This window comes from Calonectris borealis, chromosome 3, assembly GCF_964195595.1.
Source record: "Calonectris borealis chromosome 3, bCalBor7.hap1.2, whole genome shotgun sequence".
Taxonomy (NCBI): domain Eukaryota; kingdom Metazoa; phylum Chordata; class Aves; order Procellariiformes; family Procellariidae; genus Calonectris; species Calonectris borealis.
The window spans coordinates 3,826,174-3,853,374 of record NC_134314.1 but is presented as its reverse complement, the minus strand read 5'-3'; the positions used below and the strand labels follow the sequence as shown (position 1 = coordinate 3,853,374).

Sequence of the window (27,201 nt, the reverse complement as noted above, 5' to 3'; positions counted from 1 at the left end):
GAGCTAACATCCAAGTCAGACACACGCATCCCTCCAATGGAAAGTGAAGGCAGTACTAATAAAGAAGATTCAGCACTGTAATTAAAGAACTTTTTAGAGTCTTCAAGGTTTTAATTTGAACAGACATTTCTACTATGTTCTCAACATATCTACAGCAAAGTTTACAGCGACTTTGTATCTGTTTTTCTGCCCTCAAATGGCTAAGCAATGTGAGCCATGATAGTTTTTCTCAGATTTGTTACTTTTTTTTTTTTGCAATATATTCAACACCACAGCAGCTGGGATTCTGTACACATACAGCATACATCTAACAATAGCTCACAACTCCCAGCCCTGTTACTTATTTCATTTAAAAAAAAAAAAACAAGACTGATGCAGCAGCCAAGTCCAATTAGCAATTCCAGATGTTTGGACAGAAGTGCGCTCATCACTTGAATTTGTACCAGTTAACAGATACATAGCACACATCACACAGTGCTAGCCAATGTCACACAGTTACAAAAAAGGGAGTGCTAGTATAGACATTTTCCCCTCATACAGGAACCTGTACACCATAGCACTTTCCAAGGCTTTAGCAAAGCATACATTAGACGCCAATATGCTGTACAGTGCAATTTAAGTTATATCATATGCAACATGGACAATAGTGCACTTAAACCGGTCGCCACATTCAAGAGTTAGATCAATACAATCAAGATATTGAAGGTACATATTCCCTTATGAAAACTGTGCAAGTTAGTTTCCCTTTTTTTTTTTTTTTTTTTTGGTAAATGGCAGAGTGTCCGCATTGACTGACCCCAGAGTTTGGGGAAGGGGGCCCTCAGTGTCCAGCTTATTTCACAAACAGCTATGTGCAAAAGAGCAGAAGCAGGGGTGTCGGCAAGAGCGTAAGGCAGCGTCAGACCGAAGAGCCAGAGCCAGGCACAGTGCTTACAGCTCAGGAAGTCGCAGGTAACCTGCAAACAGGGTGTCGGTGACTTTATGGGGCAGAATCCGACAGACATCCCCCTCTAAGAGGAGGCAAGCTGATCATCAACATTAAATACATGAATAAATACGGTGGACATGCAGGTAAGCAAAGAACTGGAATGCTCCGCTGTGTATTACACCAGTAGCCACCAGTCTGGAGCCTGAGAAGCAGTGGGAATGAAAAGGGGAATGTGCAAGTAGCCTGACACAAGAGGTCCGTGAACCGTGTTCTCCCAGGAGGACCAGCAAGGGTCCACACATCTTGTCTCAATTCCACCACGTGCAATACCTTGCAGGACTGCTCCGGTAACACCTCCCAAAGGCGATTATTTCCAGGTTAACTTAAGCCTCCAGGTCCTGCTGCCTGCAGTGACTACAAGGGGATGCGCGGCAGAGGAATCGGGGAAGAAACTGCTGTGGCTGCTCGGAACACCACCAGCATTTTCACGTGAAGGCTGTGACCCAGACTACTACCACTAAGCCAAGGCAAGCACGCAGCACTTGAGTGTGGATTCAGTCCCGAAACACAAGTCGAGGATGAAATGCCAGCTCAGAGAATTTTCTGCCTTTTGTTAGCTGTCACAGCTGGTTACCCAATTTCCTCAGATGCCTGCAGTTTGCATGAGAGACTAGAGCAGCCAGGCAATTAGATCAAAAAAACCCTCTTTGCTTCTCTATTATTTAGCTCAATATATAATTACTGTGTTAGGAAATTGCATAACCTTTAAGTATGTTTTATGTATAGTCTATTATGGGGAAAATAGTGCCTTCTGAATCCGTCCCGTCTGGCTAGTGCTAATGTATTTCAGACGTACAGGAACAGCACAAATTCTGAATTGGATAGGGGGACAACACCCAGGCAGGTGCAGATCCCACAGACATAATTTTAAAGGGTGAGCAATAATTTTAAGAGCTTACATTTGCAATATACCCAGACGGTAGCTCCAGAAGCCAGGGTTTGGAGGTGGGAGGAAGGCATGGCCAACTTGTGCCTCCCTTGTTGCGCAGTACAGATCACCACCCACCCTGAGAAGCATTCCCTATCTCAGACTTCATTTAGTGAACGAGGCTGTCACTCTCCAAACCCAAAAAGAAATTGGCATTACAAGTAGGGGGAATTATTCTTCTGCCTTCAGTGAGTAACGGTTTAAAAGGGATCTTTTTATTTTTTAAGCCAGATGACTTTGGGACTAAGTTTAGGTTAGTCAAGAAGAAAATAATTAAGGATATAAGGACTGAAGCAAAAGGCATTAAGGTAGCACTTAACCACTATTACGTAATTTTATATAGTTTCCTTGGTCATAGAACTTTTTTTAGAATATATTTAGTGGTTACATGATTTTTGCAGAAGATTACTCTCCAGATACTTCTATGACAACTAAAGATCCTCCATTTTCACATATACCTATCTATCTTTACGTGAAGTGGCTTTTAAATAAAGGCAGCTTCATTCCAAAACAGCATAAAGTGTCACGGAAGCTCAACAGTTTCCAGAGAGATCAACACTGACCTAACGCGGCTCCATTCATTTCAGTAGAAACAGGCTAACAGCAAGCGCCTTTTAAGATAATCCCAGCCACATGCGCTGTTGTTAATTCAAGTCTTCGCAGTCACGTACAGCTACCAATGGAATCAAGCTGAAGAAGTGTCTAGGTGAGTTAATATTTCAGACCCACTTTAATCTGTCTTTTTAAAGGAGAAAAAAAAAATCTCTAGCAAAATCTCTGATTTTATAAAAAGAGCAGATTGCAGCCACAGAAACACAAAGATCAGCTACAAAATACAAAGTTACTTGGAAAAAAGCTTATCCCTAAAGTCTTTAAGCAGTTTTAGCAGCTACAAATGATCTAAACTATTAGCATTTTTGTAGTGTAACAGCCTCTTAATCTGCAGCAGCTACCTGATATGTTAGACCACCTTGACTCCCAACTTCTGCTTTTGATGTTTCACAAAACACAGAGTAAAAGCATGAGAGGAAAAAGCACACCAGGTGGAGCAAAAGTGCTTTGTTGAGCTGTAGATTAAGTGCTGCTCTTGCACCCTAGCAATGCTGTGAACCTGCTCAAATGTAGAAAAAAAGCCAGTGCAGTCCGAAGTTTCAAGAGGGCAGCTTGGCTCTAGTTAAAAGGACAGCTCTGAGCCACGGTTTTGCAAGTGAACACCTCCACCAACTACTTAACCTTTTTGTTTTCCAGGTAGAATAAAAGAAGTTTGTTATTCCTTAGGAGATATTTGTCCATGAGGGACAATTCCACCCCAAGGTCATGGCTTAAACATTAGCAGCAGAATCCCTACTTCAGTTCTGTATTGCACTGAAATTTCTTGCTCTGGTTTGGTATTCAACTTACTGCTCCCAAGCCAATGCTTAACACAAAAAACCAAGTGTTAGATGTGAAGGCTACTGAGAGTATCGTATAGACTGGTAGAACCGGTAGTTAGATTATACCATTTTCTAGTTTTTCTAGCAAACTAAAGAACTAAGCTGCCTTACTTACTCTTGGAGAGAAAAGGTGCTTTCAGACTAAATGCCTTTACCTATCTATATATAACTTCGTATTTTAATCCTGCCAAGTGTTTAGAGAGTTCAACAAAACCAGAAAAAGTCCAAAAGAAATTTGAAACATCCTGTCTCTTGGCCCATCCTGGTCATCCATACAGTTGGGTGGAGGTAAGAGTTCCAGCTTCCGCTGACACTGTACACAATTTCGAGACAGAAAAGCTGCCAAGAGAGGACACCACGCCCAGTTGTGTATGTCTTCTGTAAACAAAACAAAAATCCCTCCCAGGAAGCAGGGAGGTTCATAGTGTGAAGTGAAGGTCTCAGCAGTGGGAGGACCGAGGGTCGGCTGTACCCAGAGGGCTCTGCAATACATGCACTTTCCATGTTTAGTCTTTAACGTAAAGGGGACTGGAAAGGAAAGACCTGAGGCAAAGCCCTGCCAGCTCACAGGTTCTCCTGCATCCTATCATCTGTTTCCATCTCTGCTAGCTGCCTCCTCAGTGCATTAACCTTTGCCTGAAGTTCCTTGTTGTATTTTATAATGTTGATCATTTCTTCATGGGCTTCGTCTAGGAACTTGGAAGGCCTGTTCCACCGGAGGAAGACACCTGAAAGCCCAGAGACAGCACAAGTCAGAAGGGTTTCTTGTTACAAGGAGGAAATGTTATTCATATGCCATCAGCTCTCAAGTAATGTGCGTACAGTTTACGCATTTTTCCCCCCACCCTCACCCCTAAATAGCATTTAGAAATACTGACCCTCCTCTCCAAGTTCACCATTCTATTAAACAAGGTTAACACAGAAAAAATGAGGGGTTTTCATTCCTTTTTTCATATACTGATCAGACCAATCCATATTCAGTCTCCACCCTGCCATGACAGCCTGCTTGCTTCACTGTAATTAACCCTTCACCGTACACGGGATGGAGAAAGCTTCTGCAGCAGGGAACCTACTGCACACAGATTGTCCTGGCCAACGTGGTCAGTAATGGAGAAAGGGAAGTCTTGGTTGATAGAGAACAAAAGCCTGAGGCCTGCAGAACACCTATAGATTAGGCTGTATCGCTGCAGAAATACTAGGCTGAGAAGTTAAACGGTACTAGTAAGGCTCCCTGGGAAAGAGTAGCATGTCACCAAACCTTAGAAAGAGAAAGCATTATGCCTCTGGAGATGGCACATGCCAAAAATATTTTGGAACAGATTTCAAAGGGAGCGAGATCACCATCAGCTGAGACAGATTAAGCACGGAGCAGAGACAACAGGAGCGAACACTTAAGAAGCTTTACAAGTAGCCAAAGTATATATTGCCTGTAACAGAAAAAGCAAGCCTGGCTTACCTTCCCAGAGCTGCAGGCTCTGTGGGGCAACGGAGGGCCAGATGACAAGGCTGTTGGCCTCAAAAAGAGGATTCTGGAATTTGCTCAGCTCTTCAGACCTGTTCACCCAGGACCACAGGGACATAGTCTTTTGCGGCAGCTTCAGTTTAGACCTAACAAACCCACAGGAACAAGTTAGCTTCCACTTTTATACTGTAAAGACTTGTTTTGTTTTGTCAGGACCCCACAGACTAGAATGCCACAAGCTTTCCGATGTGCTACTAGCCCAGACAATTCAGACTAATCCTTTCAATACCTCTCACCAACAGAGTACAGGATGTAAACCTAAAGGAATTTACTCAACCTGGCTGACTACAATTTGTTTTGAAGAAAAGATGGGGAAATAACATTTTTAAGTTGTGTGGAAGCTAGCTGCCTTCTGTCCAGATAAAGAATCAGTCACCTCCCCAAAATGGTTCGACTGCCAGGTTTTGAAAGGGATTGAACTCCTGTGCTAAGATAGAGCCGGGAGGTGCGGTAGGTCTGCATCACGGAAGGAGCGTAGTGCAATTCGCAGAGTACATTAAAGCAGTGTTATTGCTGGAATTGTGCAATGGGCACGACTGATTAGGTCCCTCTGGTGGCAGGAAGCATCAGAGCACAGAGAGCAAGCAGTGCTGTTTTCCTGGGCCAAACCCACCTCCAGGAGTTACACCGGGGTCTCTATTCCTTAGATTCTGGCCAACCTCACTCTGCTCACACCAGCAAATTGAACTGCCACCCAGGCAGGAGATTCACCATCCCTGTGAATACTTCAGACAGCTCAAGCTTAACATCAGACTTCAAACATTTTCTGTGCTCACAGGCTGACATATTCAGATGTGACAGGCAGGTTATTACATGTAACATTCAATCTCTTTCAAATTTCATCTTATTCATTTCGAGTCTAACTTGGTTTTGCAGATGACCAGTTCAGCAGCCCTGCAGAAGACTGAAGAGTCTCTTCTAAGCAAAGATTACTTTAAGGGCAGAGGTTTACAGGAAGCTTTAAACTGCCTTCCTTATCTGTAAGATCAGTTCTGTTTTTCCCTTCTGCTCATTCAGTGGTCTTCAGTTAAGCAGGAGACCATCAGACCTGGTCTTACTGGAGTCAGGAGTCCTGAGAAACAGAACTGCCAAGTTCAAAACAGGCACCCAAACCTCTCTGGCAGCTGCCATCAGCCGTGGGAGGCTCCAGCCCTCCAGGGCTCACCCTGTTTACTGCTCCCAGCAGCCCTACTCAGGGCATGCCTAGAGCTGCCCCACTGGTACAGCCTAAGCCCGGCTAGGATTCAGAAGCTGGGTGCTGGTCTGCTCAAGTACCTTAAACACCACAAGCTTGTAAGCAAGCTCAGCACAGGCCTGTCATTACCTGACAAGGTAGACTCCAGCAGAATGCAGTCCTGGCTGCTTCCTTTCAAAGCTGCACGAGCATCTGAGAGCTCATAGCATTCGCTCAAAACCTCATCCAGTGCAGATTGCCAATTCACATTTCTCCAAGTCACAGGTTATGGCTGGAGGGATTTTTGGTCCTTCTGTTGAAGTTGTACCACTGCATAGCCAAAAAGACCTCAAACCTAATCATGACACTCGTAGCCAAACAAGCAAAACTTTTGCCAAGGTGTAATTGTGAGGCAGATCCTTCTGAAAGAACCTCTTCCATGTTCTCCACTTCCAGCAGTTTTTTGCAAAAACCAAAGCCTTCCTTTCCTGGGGGCGTTGGGACCACAGGCTACAGGGTCATGTTCCTCCCTGACAGTTAAGGTAAGAACCAGACTTCCCAGCTTTGGCCTCTGACTGCCTTGACCTTCTCCTCCAGGCCTGCAGGGAGAAGTTTGCTTCCCACAGCTACGACTCACGTCATTGTTGAACTCTAGCTGTTTATTCTGTTATGGAAAAACTTTCTGCGTAAGAGACTATATAAACTGGTGATGTGTGTAGATTTTTCAAGGCCACACAGGCAAACAGAAAAGTCAATCTAAGGTATTAGCTTGGACTTGGAGAAGACTAATTCAACTCCCTGACCAAGCCACAAACTGCTTTAGTCACAATGTCCCACTTCTAAGAGGGGCAAGCTCCCCAACATTGCAGCAGACTACATAACTGCAACAAGAGCAGCTCACCTGTGCGAGGGGAGATCACACAAGCACCCTCGCCTTTTTTCAAACCCAGAGACTTTTTTTTTTTGGTCAGATACAGCCCGATATTTAAAGAGTTCAAAGCAAGCATCCTCACCAACCTTTCATTTTCGTTGTTTCCCAGGAAAGTCCCAAACTGTGAAGCGTAAGCATGTTCAAAGAGCATAATGAGGAACTGTTCGTTGAATTCAAAAGAGCAAGGGAACTGACGAAGGATTTGCCACACACAGTCCAAAAAGAGGAGAAACACTGGGGCCTCCCATTTCTGCTTGCTATTTGAATAGGCTGATTGGGCACAGCGCTGCTGAAAAGGGTGACCAGCCTATACATAAGAATCAGAGAGAGCATCACACACAAAGTAATGGGATGTGAGTACATGTAGCAAAAAGACTTCAGAGCTAGTTCATGCAGCTGTGCTATTACTACTCTTTTCTACAACCGTAATTTCGTCAAGCATCCAGTAACAAATTGCTAGCAACCACGACCAACTTTGCTGCCTTTTTCAGGCTATGTAAATAGCACTGTATTTGATCAGAGAATTTTACCAAGAACAAATTGGAGTAGGTGCACCGAATGACCAGGCTGAGGAATATTAGCTGCAAGAGTACAAAGAGCAGAACTAGCGTTTTGTGGTTTAGTCTGAACAGTGTTCTCTAAAGAGATGTCCACCCTAAGCACACAAAACAAGCAGTTCCCCAAACCCAAAAGACTACCATGAGAGGCAGAGCCGCGTGGAGTGCCAGAGGTACAAATGACTCAGTTAATGATGTTGCTCTTAGGACAAAGGCCATTCACATTAAGCAGGGCTGCAACAAGGCCCAACTTGTTTGCTGCCTCTCAGGCTATTTCTCAATACAACTGCCACTGGAATAGATTGCCGTTTTGTCCATAGGCATTTCTTACCTGCAGCCACTCCCTCACAACAAGAGATTCAAAGCCATGTATGGTCCTGCACCTCGGATCCAAGATAATCTGTGCCAGAGAAGTTACCTGGAGTGTCGAATCAGTTCCTTCAGTCCCATGGACTAACACTGATGCGCCTTCCCTGTGAAAGAAAAAGGTGAAAAGGATTAGGAGTGTGAATGAGCAGAACACATCCCAAGGACACATGCATTCCAATGGATGCCAACGCATCCCATGGACACCAGTGTTGCTACCTTGACAATACTGAGTTTTTGCTGGCTCTTTACCCCTTCTTCCCTCCCATAAGCTTACTCCCCACTCCACATGGAAGCACCTTCTCCACCTGGATCCTCACCAACACTAACTAGAACTCTGCATCACTTAAGGCTAAGCATTCTGGAAATCTAGAACCTTTGCCATGTTGACTGAAGATGTGCAGCAAAATCTCTTTTGTGGTTCTCACTATTTTGAATTGGTACCCCTTTAAGTTATAGCACGAAAATGCATCTCAAAATTTGCTTGCGTCATTTGTTGTTTTGTTAAGTACTCTGAAATCTTCCCATAAGCACTGCAATGAAGACATATCATCCCTCCAGATGCTGTGTAAAACAATACTATGAGATTCTTGCTCAAACCTGGGCTTAACTGTATTTGGGCCTCAACTGGGGTTTACTGCAAGAAAAGTAAGCCAATAAGCCAGTTCAGGAGAAAGAAAGAAATGGCAGAGCTTGGCCTCCACAAAGGCAGGAGAGTTAGGGTGCTGAGCAGGGAACCTTGTCAAAGAGCCAAGCACAAAGGCTTCTCACTCGCCAGCCAGCACAAGTGAATCAGCAGAACGATGTGAGGAGCAGGGGGAGCTCAGAGTCTGGGGCAGGAAGGTTTTGCACATTGCTAGGGGCCCGTGTGCTGTCGCTCCCCACGCTCCAGCGGGAACTGTCCAGGACAGCTGATTCCCTCCCTTCTTCCCCCATCCTAGGCTGTGTTTGGATATCAGAATCTCATCCGTGTGCTCCTGAGGGAAGGACTGGATGGTATTAAATGGCATTTATTCCCCCTTATGCTTCCCAAACCTTGTCCTAACATCTTACTTCTGCCAACATCCTTACACCCAGAAAGGAAATTAACTGCAGGTTGTATTTCTTTCTAAACAGCAAAGCGTGGGCAAGAAAGATCAATCTACCAGGCAAGTAACCCTGTATACATTACTTGCTTTTTGAAGGGAAAAGCATAAAAATCTATACCTTGAACACGGCAACATCTTTGTCTATAGTCCTATGTCTAAAACAAACCCAGTGCCTCTACAGTACAGATAATCTCCAGATACTCTCTCCCTCTCCCCAGGCAGTGGCAGATAAAGAGGCTGCTTCACAGCCAAGCACAATTGCAAAGGCTAACGGCAAGCCTATGCGCTCCTCAAAGCGGGGCACACCAGGATAACGCTATTTTCCCCTTTCATCTTTCAGGCCCCAGACCTTGAAGTTGCTGCAAGATCCGTCCCAGCCATTCCCTCCCCACGGCCAATATAACTGAACCATCTTTGTCAGCTCAGCTATGATCTCCAGGCTCTGAATGAGGCAGGCCAGGCACCAACGCTGAGCTGGCCTGCCATAGTTCCAGGTAAACAGAAAAAGCAAAGCTGAGGTTAAAAATGATGAAACTGTCCACTGTCCCAACAAGCCAGAAGAGTTTCGTCACAGATCTTTCTCATTATACACGTGCGGGAAAGAATTACAGATAAAACTATTGATCAGGAGCAATCCTTTTCTGGCACAGTCAATAACTAAACAGGCACCGTCAGTGTTTTTAAAAAGCACAGCAGCTCATATTTTAATGCATTAATGCTGTTTTACCAATAAGACTGCATTTCAGCCTACTTGTGTATCTGTATAACACATTCCCTAGCTGGAAGGAAAATCTATGTTTTCCCTGAGTTTTGAGAAGGGCTTTCCCCTCTCAGAGCCACAAAGAAATCGCATTTAGACCCCTGCATTTGGCCTTACTAACCCTGGCACCTGGCAGCTAGCTTTTGCTCTCCAGCCTGAGGTCTGAAGACATTTTGAGGACAAGTTAGCGAAGTCAGCAGTATTTATTAAAGAAATGTCAGGTTAAAAGAGGTCACAAGCACGTATAAGGGATGAACAGGATTGCTTAGATAAGACTGTGGGGATAAAAATTTCAAGAGGAAAAAGCACTGGACCAATTCCTGGGGAAAACAAGGAAATACCATTGTTTCAATCTCTAGAAGCGAGGTGGGGTATTGGAAACTTTCAGTTGAAAAAAAAGGACATTTTTTAAAAAGACTGTGTTCTTACTTTACTAGGCTACCAGACAGCATTTCAGATGGGCACTTTCTAACCTAAACCTTGAATAAAACTAACTAAATTGGATTGGTTGTGTCAGACATAGGAATATACCTTAACTAAATGATCTAACACCTATTCTTAGTCAAGATTTCCTCCCTCAGGCTTGTACTTCTAAAAATGCAAGCATGATTTACTGGATGAACATTCCTTAACCATGATGAAACAGTATCTTGCATGGGTACAAGCAAGCCCGTTCATGGTGGCCAGTTACTAATACTTGAAGTGGAAATAGAGGTATTTAACAAGCAATCTCTAACCGGTAAATAAGAAACTCAAGGCTTTCAGGAAAAGATTTACCTATCAATACACTGAGCAGCTAGACAAGCTGCAGTTAGTATCTCCTTGATGTGAGTCAGCCAGTTGGAAGCTTCCAGTTTACTGAGCCAGCGGTCCATATTGTGCGACTGGTCATTACAAGCTTCCACAAGTTTAATGAGGCTTTCCTGCAGAATATTAAACCTTTGGGAAAAGCAAAATATTATTGAAAACATAAGCAGTAACATACCAACCAGGACAAGACGCTTACAGATATACACTGCTCTCAAAATAAAGCACTACAATTCGTACGCAGTTATTTCAAAAAGTACGACCCTACAGAAGTCACGTCTCCTCACGCAGCAAACCTGTTTTCACTGGGCATCCCAAGCCATGGCTAACTGCCGGCAGAATACCACTCTTCGGACATCAGTAGTCTCTTCCCTTTCAAAACAAATTGCTTCCTAAGGCCTTATAACAGTGCAGCCTTTTCCTTATCTTACCTGAACTCTCTGTGTGTTCAGCCGTATCTGACATTTTCTATGTCAAATGTATTTCAGTGGTCTCACTCCTAATACCAAATACAAATGCGATCGCAACTGGCATGGGCATTAGCAAGTGTCAGCCAGGCTTCAAAGGCTGCACCTTCCTTCTCTTTACCACACCAGAAGTTTTGGGGGAGTTCTAACCTGCAGAGCTGCAACAGTAACCTGAAAGCCATTCATCACAAGGACACAACCCCACTGTAACACAGAACATTTTAAACTAGACTCAACTTCTTGACGTAGAACCACACTAAAATTAGTTTGGCTAATTTCTTAAGAATGTAAGAAAAAGCGGGGGGAAGGGAACACATTTTGTATCACTTCTGCAGTTGTCGCAATGTGTCCTCGAGCCCTGGCAAGCTGCTGTTCAGCACGCAGCTGGTAAAACCAGATGCTTCTCTGGTCTTGTTTCACGCTATTCCTTCCAGGGCCACCAAACTACTGATGGATCTAACGTGACTTAACGCCGATTCCAGCGTGTGCTTAGGTGTAACAGAGGATGCAGCTAGCAGACCAGATCTCAGAAAAGCTGACAAAGCCAAATAACAACAGCATGAGATATTTAGTCTTTATATATTGTGGTTTATTTATTCCTCTCTATCTGATGCTTATGTCCACCTGTAAAATGATCAACATCAAACTTAAGTCCACATAAAATTTTAGAAGCAAAAACAAATAGTTCAAAGCAACGGCCAGGAAATTGCTTATATTAGCTCCCCAAGAGCTGGCCTATCCAGTGATGGTGGGAGCGACTGCTTTCCGATAGTAACGTTACTGCACGCCCATGTAGAAGGGTTCCCCAAAACCAAGGCTTAAGAGCAGTTGAACAACATTGGACCAAAAGTTTATTTAACTTAGCAACTTGTCTCCAAGTGACCAAACAATATGAGATGTCCAGAGAAAAGTACTGGATAAGAGGAGTGTGACTGCCACAGAATAAATCCTCGCCTGCAGAAATTTTCTGGCAAAGGACTTGCCCATTCCTGTGCACTACTGCAAAGAGGAACACAGGAAGGCTGGAGTGCAGCTATGGATGGTCAGAGAAAGAGATGGCACAGGGAGATTGCCTGATGTATGAAACCTGCAGCAGGTTGTTCAGAACAAGGAACTAAACACAGCTTTCCAAAGCCAAATACCTTTATCATCCACATTTCCTTTTTTGGCAAAATCAGGGTTATGACCCTGTTGACAGGAACCAGGATACACGGCCATTTCTTACAGAAGCAAATACTTTATGGAGCTAGCATGGCTCTGCCAACGCAACCCTACAAAGCTGAGCAGAGAGGACAGCCTGTGTGATTTCACCCACCTCTCAATACATTTGTGAATCCTCCTCCACTGGGGATAGTGCGCTTCTTGTTCAAAGCCCCCTCCTTTGGCCCTGGCCTGCTGGGCAATATTCAAGGACCGTGTATCAATGATGTAGCCACGCTTACCAGGCCGTAGCGTGGCATTAATAAGCTTTTCATCTTCTTTACACCGTCTCCCATTCGTACCTGTAAGAGGCTGGCTACTTCGCATCATGACCTGCGGAGACAAACAACCTTGAATTCGGCATTGGAAATGGAGAAACTTAAGACTGAAAGCCACCGATGCACTTGAGCTCCAAGCCAAGAATGGAGATTTAAATTCACTATGCAAAGGACAGCCCTTCAGTAGAGGATTTCTTAGGGGTCTGTAAATGCAGACTGCAAACCGATGCATTAGATAACTGGGTCTCAGTGCCAGGCATGGAGAACGGCTCTCTAGAGAAGCATGCTGCTCAGGATGCTCCTGTTTTCCTTTACAACTCGGGTCGTTGTAAAAATGCTTATGGGAGTGAGACAGCTTAACCTTAAAAAGCTTCCTCTATCAGTTCAGGGGTAAAATTCAAGTGGGGCCCTCCTGGATCTCCAGCTCTTCTCTGTGGAGTTACACCAGCAAGTGCAGCTCTCCCTCCACCGCACCTCCTGCTTCCATCTGCTTCAACTTCGATCCACCACGCCTGGACACAGACAAGCAAACGCCCTGATCTGCACTGCCCAATGCACAGAAATGTCTCTCGTTCTTTCTACAGCTGCTGTTCTCCCTTGCCCTGAATCCTTCAGTTCTTTTAAGTGCAAACCCTTGCAGGGGATTTTTTTTAAAAAAAAACAGACTAGAAATCCTTGAATTGAGCAATTATTTGGCAAGCCACTTTCTAAGTTACAGACGTCTTCTTAGAGGCTTTATCCCTTTCATTATTCCTGTAGTACCATTTTTGTGAGCCATTGAACTGGCTTTCTGCTAATGGCTCCTTTATAAACCAACATTTTCAGAACTGTCATTTTTAAGGTCTCTTTCCAACTCTGTTTTTAAAACATTCGAGTCATTCGTGTGTTAAAGATGCCTCTTAGGTACAGTTTTACCCAGTGGCTAGACTAATAAACCTTAGGTCCGCAGATTTATGAGCTGAGATTTCTCTTTAGTAAATGCCTTTCAACTCAGAAAGCATCCCAGCAGCTCAAACGATAACTAAAATGTGAGGGCAGCCAGTCAGCAACCCCAACTATGCTCGAGAACTCAGAGGCAGGAGAGCAACGTGACAGGCAGCGTTACTGTCACAAGTTCAAGCACTCCGAGCCAAATGCTATTATATTCCTCACACTTGAAACATGCACAATTCGGAGAGATAATTGAACAAATCTTCCTTCAAAGGTTTTCAGTCAAGCTGAGAAAAAGCAGAAAGCACGACCTATGAAGTTGGTGGATGGCTGATTTTAAAGTAAAGCAAAAATCAGCTTTTTTTTGCTACCTTTGCTTGGTACTATTAAGTCAGACTAGATGTCCTCTAATTCAGGGCTTACAAATCTTGGCAACAGGAGGTGAGAACACATTAGAGCATTTGACTCAGAAGCCTAGATCAAGTTTACAAGCCGCAGGTTGGACATCCCAACATCCTCAGAACTGGTTACATCAGCCAGAGATACAAAGAATTACTCAACAATTTCATAAAGTGCATTTCTTAATTATAGCGTATCAGTCACTCAATTAGATTTTGGCTTGTTGAGAGGTGGTAAAGTCTGTGCAATAGCAAGAATTTGCTACTCCTGAAATATGTTATACTGACAGGCTCGGAGAACAGATTGTTCTGATCGCTCGTTCGACAGTTACACAGCAGAAGCAGTGCTGGCTCTGGGCACGCTTGCTGTCATCATGACTCTATCATGAAGAAGACAGCCCACCACCCAGAGGCAGGACAATGTGGTTTCTGCCATCCTTTCAGCATGAAGCCTCTTGGCAGACAAAGCAAGGAAGGGTGCCAGCACTGGCTTTACAAGTCTCATCTTGCTCTTACTGCTGTGAGCAAGCTCATGCCACATACGCTCCCAAACAAGCAGATTAATAGCTAATTCTCGGATGGAGATCACTCATTCCATCACCCAAAACCAGTTTCACTGCATACATTTAATAAGTTGGAAAATAAAAAGAGCAAACATCTCATGAACTGTCTTAAGTCTAGAGCATAAGTTGTTTTTTTCATTAAATGAACAGATTCACACACTTCTTTCAGGTACAACCATTTCTGATATGCAGCTTACCATCCCATTCTTCTTATGATAATAGCTGAGGACTGGGAAGCGACTGCCATGGCGAAACATGGCAATTTTCCGAAGCGCTTCATCATCGATGGATTTGGGGACAATGACAACCGGAGGGTAGGAGGGACAGACAGAGAATTCCTTATTGATGCAGCTTAGACGCCATTCATCTGTCTGAAAAAGATCAGAACATATAGGCTTTGGGTCAGAAAATAGATTAGTAATGTTACAGCATAACATACTAGGGAAGAGAAACTTCCATATTCAGGATAAAGCATGCACAGAGTAATATCGGTGATCTATTCCATTTGCACCACAGATGAAAGCTCAGTTGCCACTACTGGCATAATCACTTTTGTTCATCCAGGAATCTGGACCCCCTGGAATAGCATAACTACACTAATCAGTCAGATCAAATCCAGCACCGTATCACGTCTCCAACAAAAACGTGGCAAAAGAGATGCTGTTCAAGAATAAACAAGCCTGGCCACTCTCTGCAGTGCACTCCTCATCCCCTACCTCTCAGATGTTGTATTACAAGATATTAGAAGGTAAACCCCTGCCTAGTCCTTTTAATATCCATTTATAGGTCTGTTAACCAATTATTTTTCCCCCCCCACCACCTCTTGATGCTGCCTGCAATCATAATATCTTGTTGCAGCAGCTCCCAGAAGCTCATTACGCAGTGTGCAGGTAAAGCTCACAGGCAACGGAAGAAATTATCAGGTCACTCTGGTTCTTGAGGTGCAGGACTTGTTGAACAACGGTTCCTCATCTGGTTTATCCACATCCTCAATAAACGGCACAAAATAAGCCCACGTGGTCAGAAATGGGCGATTGCGGCTTTTAATTATTTCACAGACACAGCAGGCAGCATGTCTGCAGTATGCACTATAACATAACTTACTGCATTTGCAGATAGCTTCAATCTCACAGGAAGTAAGAGCATGGTCTGTCTCTCTCTCGGGGAGACCCCAGAACAGAAATGTATTCCTCCAGCGGCAGATTTAGAGGAAAAAAGGTTGATTTAGATGCAGATAACATGGGCTCAAACCTCAATCTGTGCTGAGAGCAGAGTTTGTAAAACTGTCCACAAGACAAAGGTGGCCAAGAAAGGCAAGAATGTCCACCAACTCCAGACAGTGAAGCTGCTTTAAGGTTAAAATTGCAATTTAACATTTCCAGCTTGATTCTTTTCTATGGGTTCTGCTTTATGTAAAGCGCTCCAGCTCTTCCTCCAAAAGCACCTCCTGGAACCAGCACAGCATCTAAGCACAAGGGTCTCATTGTGAGCTCCTGTTATATAATTTTTCAGCTTCCAACAGCCAAACGCTCGTGGAAGAAGTGCACCCTGCACCCTCGCAGGCACTTGGCATGAGAACTCGGGCTACCTGATACCCAGGGCCAGACACAGGATCTTGGCTCCATCTCAGGCAAAACCAAAGGTCAATGAGCAGCCTCACTGACGAGGAGTCCTCACTTACTGAAGTCCAGGCTGGAAGAGCTGACACTGCCCTAACTGCAGCCTCGGACAAACCCAGCCTTCATGGAGGGCTTGCTGCTTCTGGTACCACACCACTGGCTCCTGCATTAAGGACACCATCCAGGCACATCAAAAGGCCATGAGGCATATATTTTCCCCGGGACCACATAGCACACAGCAGAACCTTGCCTAAAGTTTGGCAGGGAACTGAGCTCATGGTCCTCGATAGCAGGACGGTGGCTTGGCTGGCCTGCCTCTTCAGTCATTGCATCCTTATTCCGTATTCTTTATAGCCAACAAAACCTGCTGGCAGAAGCCTTGGTGGGGAAAACAACCCAGAAGCCTCTACAACATGTTTTGATTTTAACAGCAGCATTAAATCCTTAAAAGTAGCAGCAGAATGGCAGCCAAATTTGCCTGTAGAAAGCTCCAGACACAAAGACATTAAAATGAAATAAGAAAACCTTTTGAAGAGGAACAGGCAGCTTCTATCAAGGGGGGTTTTGGTTTTTTTTTTTTTTTATTTTTTTATGGGTTTTTTTTAAGTTCCTATGCACTGACATGACACAGGTGTGAGAAAGCAAACAAGACCTTAAGTAACTCCTCAGCTGAGGTGTTTTCAGTACAGGCTGGGAAGCATTTGTGTGCCACTGCAGCAGGCAGAGACCTCATACAGACGCCACAAAAAACTCTGCTCATTCGTGCTCAAAGAAAGCTTCAGCTAGACAAAAAGGTGGGGGGATAAAGCAGGTATCACAGGAAGTAAGAGAAGAGCATGACAGTTAAATTATGCGGTAACAGAATACACAAAAAACCCACGTCAATTCAGGAAGGTTAGTTTAGCATGCATTAATTACACAGCTCTGATCAGAAGTAGGTCTCTCTTCCTCTTTCCTTTCTTCCAGAGGCTTACTACCTCTTGCTTTACATCTCCTGACTGGTACCTGGTTATGTAAATGGCTCACTGGTCTGATGGAAAACTAGGATCCATTTCGGAAGGTTTTCTGGCAATGAAGTCTTTCCATCAGATGAACAAGCTGAACTGATTCACAACACTATTTCATCATCACTAGATCCAAGGCACGGGATATGTGGTGTAGGAGACAGCAAAATTGTCCCTTTTGGTGGCAGCCTACGAAAAAGATGCTGGGAAACGTACACATTGTGTGTACCAGCATCGTCAAGAAGAGTAATTGCTACCTGTGTTCAGTAGCCTATCCAGACAGTCTTGCATCAGTCCTGTTGCAAGCTTATTTCATTATTCATTAGCCTCAAAACAGCTTCTCTGAACATCTACATTTTATAAAAAGCAGAGGTTCTCCCAGATGCAAAGTTAAATTGCCTCCAGCAATCACGTCATAGGCGGAGATGAAAGAAGTTCTGGATCACATAAGGGAGGCCAGCTGGTCACAGCTCATGCTTTTAATGCACCTGCAATTATTTTTTTTTACAGCTTTTTGGGGTGTCTATGTTAAATTCCAGCAGATTGCATATGATGGCATGCAATTTGTTTACAATGAAAAAATATATGCATGGACATAGAGTAGAACTGATGAGTACCTTACAGCCGCATAGGGTGTAGAGAAGGCAAAATCAGAACTCCTTGGTGTGCTTTTTTGAGAGACTGGCTGTCACCGATATCACCAGTATGAAAAGGAATGGAAGAATATCAGCCTGATTTATCTCCCCCTTTGGTAATTTAACTCTGCCCATAACCTCCTCTCCTCACATTTATAACACGAGACAGATGATACTGTTATGTCACCCAGTTATAATTTACTGTTACATGGGAAGGAGGAGGAGCATGGCAGCAATTAGCACCATTTGTCTTCTGTAGCATAGCTATTTTTGCAGAGATCCAGTTAACCTCTGCAATGCCAGCTTCAGACTGCTAAAATATACTCCAACATGAATCGGATGATAATAAAATCCAACAGTGCAAGTCTCTTCTCGGCTCTTGCTTGGGGTATGTCTGCAATTTGGAAGAAAAATTTGCCATTGCTAACTGGAAGAGCGAGGGAATGGCAATTCAGCTGTGTGCAGCAGCAGATGCAGACAGAGGATGCAGTACGGACTGCAGTGAAACAGAAGAAGTGGACCTTATCTTCAGACATCACCAGAAAAGTACGCTGCGTGAAACTCGGAGAAAGTACAAAGTTAACATTTACTTCTCCCAGCAAGAGATCTGTACTTTAGGGAAATCAGAAAAAAGTTAATTCCAGTTAAGGCTAGAAGCAGCAAAGGATGGGGGAGTGAACAGAAAGGAAAGAGGACTCCAAAGAAAAAAAGAAAGTAGTCAGAAGTATTTTCTTAAACACAGTACAGGATTAACTCTTACTTTTCTACTTTTCTTGTCCTAGTACTTGTTTAGAGATACGAATTTTCAAGTGTTACTAAAAGGCTAAAATAACAGTTATCACTCCTCCTAAAACTTATAATTGCTAGGAGAGGTTGTTTTCCACAAATCGGTGTGAAACAATTCAAGCTTTACTAATAAGCCTTAAAAGAAAAGTCAAGACACCAGCATGGACCTTGAAGGATCCTGCAAAGCAGCAATGACAGAGGCCATTCCCAAGGAACAGGCAGAAGGCAACAAGCCCTGTTAGTAACAGATTGCGCGTGGACAAGCAGCATAACAACAAGCAAAGATTGAGCTTGTCTGATAAGAGCAAAACATGGGCTATCCACACCATTGCAAACTGAGCCCAAAACCAGAAAAATCAGCTTCCTTTAAGAAGCTCCAGTAGAGAAGATAAAGCACAGCTGAACTGGCCAGAACCCTGAGCTCTTTCCTACAACAAAATGGAAGGAAAAAAAAAAACCAAGAGAATGAAGAAAGTGAATTTTGTGGCAATGAAATAGCTTCACGTTAATTATACTGTTAGCGTACAAGCTTCTCAGGGTCTCTACACTTAACTTTAAGAAGAAACTGAATTTCCAGAGTTAGTTTGCAGTATCCTGCAGCTGTAGAATTTCACAGAAGAGAAACCTATTAGCTCTTCTCTGACTCCTCAGAAAAAAATATGAAACCCCTTGCATACACTCTAATTCCATTCAGCCACTCACTGGTTATGCAGTAGTACAGTGAAAAATATAAATTTTTACACACATTTCACCTGACATACCTATAACCAATCCAGACCTCATGTACTACCCAGTACTTCAAGCAAACACACACCACACACAACCAAAAGCTGGATAAGCAAACATTAACTACCCTGTGCATCTTTTATTCCATTCATATATTTGTCTATAGTATCTTTAAAGTCTCGCAGTACAATAATTTGGAGCCTGTAAGCACTGTGGAGTTTCTGCCGTGACATTTAGTGAAATGTTGAGCTGATTTCTTCACATGACTTAATTCTCAGTTGAGAGTCAGATTTATCACAACAACAATTCATGAAATAGATGTTTGACAAAAGCCTTGCTGACCTCTCCTAAGAAAATAAACAGGGAGCACACACAGCAATAGCCATCAGCAAATGACAGCCCACTGAAACTTGTTAACTGCTCCGTTTTCTTTAGATCAAATTACCAGTCCTTCCCTTAACACCTTCATGGACTAAATGCAAGACTGCTGTGATAGTATAGCAGCCTCCCTAATCCTGGAGTTGAGCTGCAGGGGCAAAGTGCTTAAGCGTTTGCTATCAAATTCTAGGTGCAATGCTAGACAACACTTTGTCAGATCAATGCAATGGAGTGAAATTATGCAGGGGGTATGCGTGTTGGGAGAAAAACACATTTGGCACAACATATGCCAAGATACACACATAAATTATTGTATTACATAGTATAATACCATATTATCAAGCTTTTTTTGATCTTAACCTTTATAATTTTACTTTGCCATTATAGAACGTGTCAGAGTTAAAACAACTCTTCTGTAGCAGAGAAATGTGCAATCAATACGTTACTAGAGCTGCAGTGTGGGTAGAATAAAGTTAGACAAGTTGTTACCATACTGGGGAAGGTAAGGCGTAACAGATCCAGATGGATGATTTAAATGGAGAGGGAGGTAACCTTCTGAATTCCACTCATTTGACTTATTGGAGGAGAAAAAAAAAAAAAATCAGCCATTTACTTGTTCTAGCCTGTCATGTAAGAAAGTTTAATTACAGAACAAGAAATATTTGGTCAACAATATATTTATCTGTTGTTCAGGAAATGTAAATCATTTGAACATGGCTTTTTTCACCATTTCGTTAAAAAAGGAGTTACATCTGAAGTTTTGGGTTAAAAGCCAAGAATTAATCAACAGCTGTTAGACATGCATATTTTAAAGAAATGAAACGTAGCGCTATAAAGTAATTAGGTTTTTAAATGTAAGCCTTCCGAGGAGCATATGTTCAGAAAGCCAAGAGATCCACAAATAAGCTATCAGTGCACTTCTAAACCTCTGAAGGAAAAAAAAAAACACAGCAGCATATCAATGGATTCACATTAGCACCTGCATCTGCGTGCTCGTAAATACAACCATCAGAAGTGATGTGATTCCCGAAATCTAAAAAAAGATTTCAGCTACACATAGAAAGCAAAACACGAACAGAAGCAGAACCATCTCCTGCAATCTTTCACTGAGCTCCGAGGGATTTCCTTCTGTTGCCTTCAATCCTGCTCCCACACACCTCCCTTCTCACCAGACAGCACTTCAGCTTCTGGCCTTTCGGTTCTCATTGAAATGCCTGCAAGCTTCCTCTGCTGAGCTGGGAAAGCATCTGCTGCTTTGCCTCCAAACAGGAGAACACTGACCACATATTTGACTTCCTCAGCTGAAATTAAAACCAAAACTGTGGTGCTAGTTATTATAACAGGTCAGTTTGTATGTCTTTTGACAGCAGATGAAGATGGGACATGTGAGAGTACACAATTATGAGACAAAAATAGGAAGATCCCTGAACTCCTTTAATTTTCCAGTGATTTCATCATAGGCATCTGGTCAAGCTAATCATATTATTCAGTTATTAGTCATAAACAGGAAGCAATAAATGCTGCAGACAGGCTGGGTTGCAGATGAAAGAAAAAAAAAAAAAAATCAATGTTCTTTGATGCTGTGCTAATGGATGTTGTCTCAGAAACCTAGGATGATGCAGCAAGTGCACATATTTCATGTGAAACAAAGACCCGGAACAGAGATGCTAACCCAAGGCGCTATTAAAACAGGTAGGCTCCTGCAACGGAGCCAGTTGCCACTATATCAAATTCAGCATTCTAAAATGAAGTTTGAATAACAGGTATAACAGGCAATGCCACAAGAACAATTCCTACCCTACAGGTACCAAAATAGCATCAACATGTGCTCACAGCTCACATGGAAGAATACGACTGGAAATTCCCTGCTCTCTGAACACTCCCAGTATTTCCCCAGCATGGACTAGAGCGAAGAGTTTTTCAAATTGGACATCTTTATCTACTGTCATCTTCCTAGAGAGCTAAGAAATCCTTCGCAATTTTAAATTTGTTCTTACAATAAGGAGGGCCATCCCCAAAGAACAAAAACATTTCCTACCTTCATGTCCTTCCAGGTGACATTTAAATAAGCCTCAAAACTCCATTTGTAGAAAGTAAAACACAAGTGCTAAATAGGAATATTTAGCACATACACAGAAATGCCTGATGTTTACACACTGAATATTTGAACAACGCTCACTTTCCACCCAGGCATGGAACAGCTCTTTTTACCACACAGGATTTCAGTCCAAACACTGCTGGGTGAAATACTGGCACAAGTATATCCGAGTACCTGTGCAAATCCTGAAGATCCAACTTACCACTGAACTGAGGAGCTCAAATTCTTGGTCAGGCAGAAAAGAGCGCCAGCCATCTTCAACGATTTCAAACATGGGCCGGTAGAAGAAGGGATACATGAGAGTGACAGAATCCAAGGTGGAAAGTGCCTGTGAGAGCAAGAGAAATAAACAGCTACTTAATTCATTCAAATTGCTATTTTATTCCCAAAAACATACAGCAAATAGTGGTTTGCTTTAATATTAGTGATGCAAACTTAAGCCACCCAGAAGTATACAGCCATTAAGCTTGAAATATGAAGTTACCTGCAGGGTAGTTTAAAACATAAACTAGTAGCACAGACAAAAGCAGATGATAACAGACACAGAGGCAGTGTACACACCTTTCTGCAGGCCACACTAACAGCGCACCAAAGGATGAAAGAGACGCACACTGAACAGGCATAACTAACAGGACACGTCCTACACGGCATTTACCCGATCACTACCAGCAGAGCTTAAACTCAAGAAGTCACTTAATGTTGTTTGAGACACGTGAAACTCAACCAGTCTGATTTGGTTTTGCCTCCTCATGCTCCAGCATAATGAAGCTGAGCTTCATTTTCCCAAATGCTATGGTAAGATATTTGGTCAAGAAAAGTAGGGTGTTTTGGTTTTGTTTTAAATAAAAAAAAAAACCACACCTACAAGCAACAAACAATATTTTAACAATTGAAAGGAAATATCCCACAATTTTCATTTGCCCTCCAGAACATCAATGAAAGCCTTCCTAACTGGGAAAAAAGCTGTTCAGGTTGAGGTCAGATCAAGACCTGAGAATGTAGGTGTTATTTATCATTATGAATTCTTACCTCAATAGAGCTAGCAATGTTCAAACACTCCTCCATCCCAGGTATATCCAGCTGAATAATTCGCAGATCTTTGCATTTTATAATGATGGTACCCAATGAGCCCACAAACCTACAGCAAGGCATGAAGAAAGAGTCTCTTAAGAACAGGATTTTCTAAGGTATGATGAGGTATTATAGCTCTTCCCACAACATATGCCTACAAGATAAAATTCCACGTGTAGTAATTTGTCTGCAATATCATCTTTCAAAAAAAAAAAAAACCAACCAAAACCACCTCTTTATTTGGTATTTGCAAGTTGTGATCCGCTTTTTTTTTTTTAAATTCCATCCTTGTGATACAGCAGTGAGTGGAAGTATTATGAGATAAAGAAAAGGGTTTCCTCCCAGCTTTTCTTTAAAACATGAAAGAGAAAAGGTGCGTTCAGAAATTTTCTGATATTACTGGAAGCTTCAGCTGGAAGTTTCCAGTTTCATTAAAGTAATGCATTGAAACTTTGAGGATTGCTAAAAACATTTGAGTTTAAATTAATTTTTAAAATAACATTTCAGTCTGGCTACATTACACTCCCTTGTCTTTAACAAGAAAGTTCTGATACCTGCAGTGCCACAGAGCTATTCACCCTGCAGACCTCAGAGAAGTTAAGGTCTTACCACTGCTGGTTACAACGCAAGTCAACCCAGAAAAAGCTCCACGTTACAAAACAAACACAGCTCACAGACGCCCTCTCCAGTCTTCCTTACGTACCTGAAAGAAAGATGATGCCTGAACAGAAACCCAGTGTTTTCTTGATGTTAACTAGCCACCGGTGTTCACAGAAATGCTGTAGATTTTAGTTCACAAAGCAGTGAACTACGGAAAAGCAGCTGAGTCTCCTCATACACCACAGGAGCGCTTGCAGCAGCCAAGGGCGATGCAAGAAGCAGGAGGAGGCAAGACCTGAAGGACCAAGTTTCAGTCCCTGGTGGCCTAACCCTCAGTTAGACCGTGCACGCACAAGGGCAGAGCTGTACACGCTCCAAGAGAAGACCTGTTGCTAAGCTTTGGGTTGCTTCACCCGTGTTACAAAAGGTGCCTGTAATTTATTTTGGATTTATTATTATAGCTGAAAGGTCATCATTATCTATTTCTTCTGTGCAGACAAAGGTTAACACGCAGAACCAATTATGATTGGGGTAGCGCTGAAGGAAGAACTACAGGCGTTTTGACAGAAAAGTTCTGCAACTCCAGCAGAGCCCGTCTGTGCATCGTTTGCCCTCGCTGCAGTGCTATTTCACAGATCCCCAGCGTAGTGCAGCTACAACGCATCACCGGGGCTGTGACTCCTTTCCAAGTTTCTTTAAGCAAAAAGACCACAGGAGATCATTAGAGATCATTCTCAACAAACCCTACAGGTCATATTTAAGTCGCTTAATAATCTACAAAAATAATTGAACTGCAGTTTGATGACCGTCTGATAATTAGGGAAAACACTGTTTTGTACAAAAGACACTGATATCATGGAAGTGGGAAGAGAGATCTTATGAACCTGGCACAATGTCACAGTTATTGTGCACCAATAACCTGAAGTAGTGCCCCACTGGACCCTTCTACCACCTTTACTGGTTTAAGAGTCTCGTTATTCCATTCTCTCCAGCACTGAGAAGACACTCTTATCCTTTTATACGGCAAAGTTTCATTGCAGTTACATTCACACAAAGCTGCTTTCAGGGAGGGAGAGGTCTGCTCTAGAGACCTTCTAGAAACTAGGGCTGGCAGTAAGGGCTGCGAGTATCTGCAGACGTAGCTAACTCTGTTATAAATCTTGTATGAGCTAGCCATGCACTACTCCCTCACCATAACTTAAAACGTTCCTTGCTCATTTGGTACTAACTCACATTGTAATTGCAACTAAGCTCATTAAATTAAAAAGAAAGAAAAGCTTGTCTATAATAATTCTCAAAACGGAGCTATGGCTGGTTTAGTACAAGCAGTAAGGAGGGTGAGGCCAAACCACCCCCATGACTGAGCAGTACAAGATGGGAACAGATTTCCTGAGGTTTCCACCACTCTGTTCCTCTCCACCCTCAGGCCAAGATGCAGCATTTCTCAGAAACACTCGGAGAAATCAGGAACACGGGAACAAAATCAGCATCCAGTACTTCAGCCACTCTCAGATTTTGAGGCAACCTGATATTTTTAATTGCTGCTGCTTGATTTTTCCAGTCTTGCTGGCAGAAAGGAAATCTATTCTTCCAGATTTCTTTAAAAGGCAAGGAAAACAGGGGATTGACTTTGTAATTAACAAAAAATAAAATATTATGAGCAAACTGAAAAAAGGACCAAGGTGAGGAAGCAGAAGACAACGACCAGGTGAGATGGGACCACCACTCAACGAAGGAAGCGTGATGGGGCAACGGTACACGTAAAGCAGACAGAAGTGATGGTAAGAAGATTAATCTCTGAAGTCCCTGCCACAAAAGGGGATAGGCAAGAATAAAACGGAGTGCTGCAGCTACAACTCAGCTTCACCACGTCGTTCCTACAAGGAGAATGCTGTTAAAGTGTTACTGAGTTGGAGTAGTAAGGGGATGATAGTGTCGAGCAGTAGGAGACTGATCCGGGGCTGAGAAAGTCCGGAGTCCATTTCTGCCATCAGTTTTGCTGGGTGACCCAAGGCAAATCACTTCATTGGTGCCTCGGCTTCCACCTCCATTGAATGGTGGTAGAGATGCGTCCTTTATAAAGTGTTGCAAGAGCTACCGATGAAATCCACTGAACAATTAACGCAGAGTACTGTTGACAAAGGTGTTTAGACATAAAAATTCCAACCCTACATATGACAAAAAAAAAACCCACCTTAAGATGCAACATTCAAATATCGAAACAAAATGAGAACCAACCTGCCCGTGCCAATATTCTGCCCTGTGCTGACTGTCCTTTCTCCTCTCCACACCTGGATTTGAGAGAGCTGAGGTGCGAGCCAGTCTTGACAACCACTTTTCAACCCATGAGACACAAACAATCGGGTATGGGTAGGCAGGGAAATTAGGAGGCATACCTTTTCTCAATTGAATCAATGTTGGAGTGCAGCAGCCACAGCTCCTCAGCATTATCTTGACGCCGTGAAGAAAAAATGAGATGATGGCCAGTCAAACACAGAGTCCCCTCCACGGCCAGGTAGAACGGGCGGTGCAGGATCACGTTGTCCGCCCGAGGGGTCTTGATCAGCTCCGCAAACTCCATGTTTGCTATAGCAAAGGGAACGGGCCTGGCGAGGCCTTTGCCACAAAAACTTGTTGGGGAATCAAGAGGCAGCCTCAGCCACTCCAACAGGGAGGGGATGGGGAGCCCGGGGATGGTCTAACAACCGGCGGGCAGCGATGCCCCTGAAGGCACCCAAGGGGTGATCCCGTCTCCCGCTGGAGAAAGCCAGCCCGATCCCGGCGGGGGGAAGAATGATGCCGGGAGAAGGAAGGGAGGAGCGGGATACCACAACCCCCGCTCCGAGAAGGCCGATGGGCCCCCGCTCCCAGCCCGCTGCCTGACCGAGGGGGTCCCGGGGGCGGCTGACAGAGGGGAGCCGGTGCGGGGAGGCCCTCGGTGCTTGACAAAGGGAAGGGCAGGCCCGCGGGCGGAGCGGGGCGGGAGTACACGGGGTGAGGCGGGGAGGGGAGCCCCGGGCCGCGCCGAGCCGCCCCAGGACCCCCGGGCCCCGCCGCTCCCAGGAGGCGCCCGGCGGAGCGGTACGGACCGGAAGCTCACGGGCCCTTCCCCGGATGTTGGGATCTCACGTGACCCGCCAGGCCCAATCCCCGCCCACGCCTGCCCTTACCGGAAACGGCGCTGCCGCAAATGCCCCGGCGCACCCCACGACCCCACGACAAGCGTTCCGCCGCCTCACGGGGAATTTAAGGGAGATGGGCGGGGTCGGAGGAGGGGGGGGCTGGGCCGAAAGGGGCGGGGCCTTGCCGGAGGGGAGCCAACGGGGACGGGAAACGGCGCGGGGGCGGGGACGGGGGGCGGTGGAGCGTGGAGAAGGGGCGGGGCTATGGGGGCGTGGCCCAGGGCCGGCGTGGAACGGGCAGAAGGCGGGCAGGGGGGCGGAGCTTGGAGATGGGGCGGGGAGATGGGGGCGTGGCCCAAGCAGAAGCTCAGAGCCCCAGGCAGGAGCAGGCAGGGGGGCGGAGCCAGGGGGCGGGTAGGGAGCAGGCAGGGGGCCGGAGCTCCGGGGAGCAGGCAGGGAGCAGGCAGCGGGGCAGGGCCCTGAGGCAGGGAGGGGGACTGGGCCCCGGGGCGGGCAGGGAGCAGGCAGGGGGACAGGGCCCTGGGGCGGGCAGGGAGCAGGCAGGGGGACAGGGCCCCGGCGCGGGCACGGAGCAGGCAGTGGGGCAGAGCCCTGAGGCAGGGAGGGGGACTGGGCCCTGGGGTGGGCAGGGAGCAGGCAGGAGCAGGCAGGGGGACAGGGCCCCGGCGCGGGCAGGGAGCAGGCAGGGAGCAGGCAGGGGGACAGGGCCCTGGCGCGGGCAGGGAGCAGGCAGGGAGCAGGCAGGGGGACA

The 27,201-nt window shown here is 44.6% G+C and overlaps 1 protein-coding gene across 10 annotated transcripts in view; it reads right to left on the bottom strand.

Moving 5' to 3' along the window:
• MTMR9 (myotubularin related protein 9) overlaps positions 1-26,538 on the bottom strand; it is a 151,308-nt gene extending 124,770 nt beyond the window's left edge. For 2 of the 10 annotated variants that reach the window (XR_012672847.1, XM_075144860.1), the window contains exons 1-10: positions 25,704-26,424; positions 22,666-22,774; positions 21,839-21,964; positions 14,588-14,761; positions 12,337-12,554; positions 10,525-10,686; positions 7,865-8,006; positions 7,063-7,283; positions 4,806-4,957; positions 3,980-4,077 (exon numbers count right to left, since the gene is read on the bottom strand). Coding sequence is in view for 6 of the 10 variants with exons in the window: in XM_075144860.1 (XP_075000961.1) it covers positions 3,980-4,077; positions 4,806-4,957; positions 7,063-7,283; positions 7,865-8,006; positions 10,525-10,686; positions 12,337-12,554; positions 14,588-14,761; positions 21,839-21,964; positions 22,666-22,774; positions 25,704-25,888 (1,587 nt within the window). In the remaining 4 variants the exon portion in view is untranslated. Of the gene's footprint in view, positions 1-90; positions 4,078-4,805; positions 7,284-7,864; positions 8,007-10,524; positions 10,687-12,336; positions 12,555-14,587; positions 14,762-15,494; positions 15,581-21,838; positions 21,965-22,665; positions 22,777-25,703; positions 26,426-26,477 lie in introns of those variants that run through there. The other 8 variants (XM_075144859.1, XM_075144864.1, XM_075144861.1 and 5 more) reach the window with 8 other exon arrangements.
• Positions 26,539-27,201: the final 663 nt, after the last annotated feature.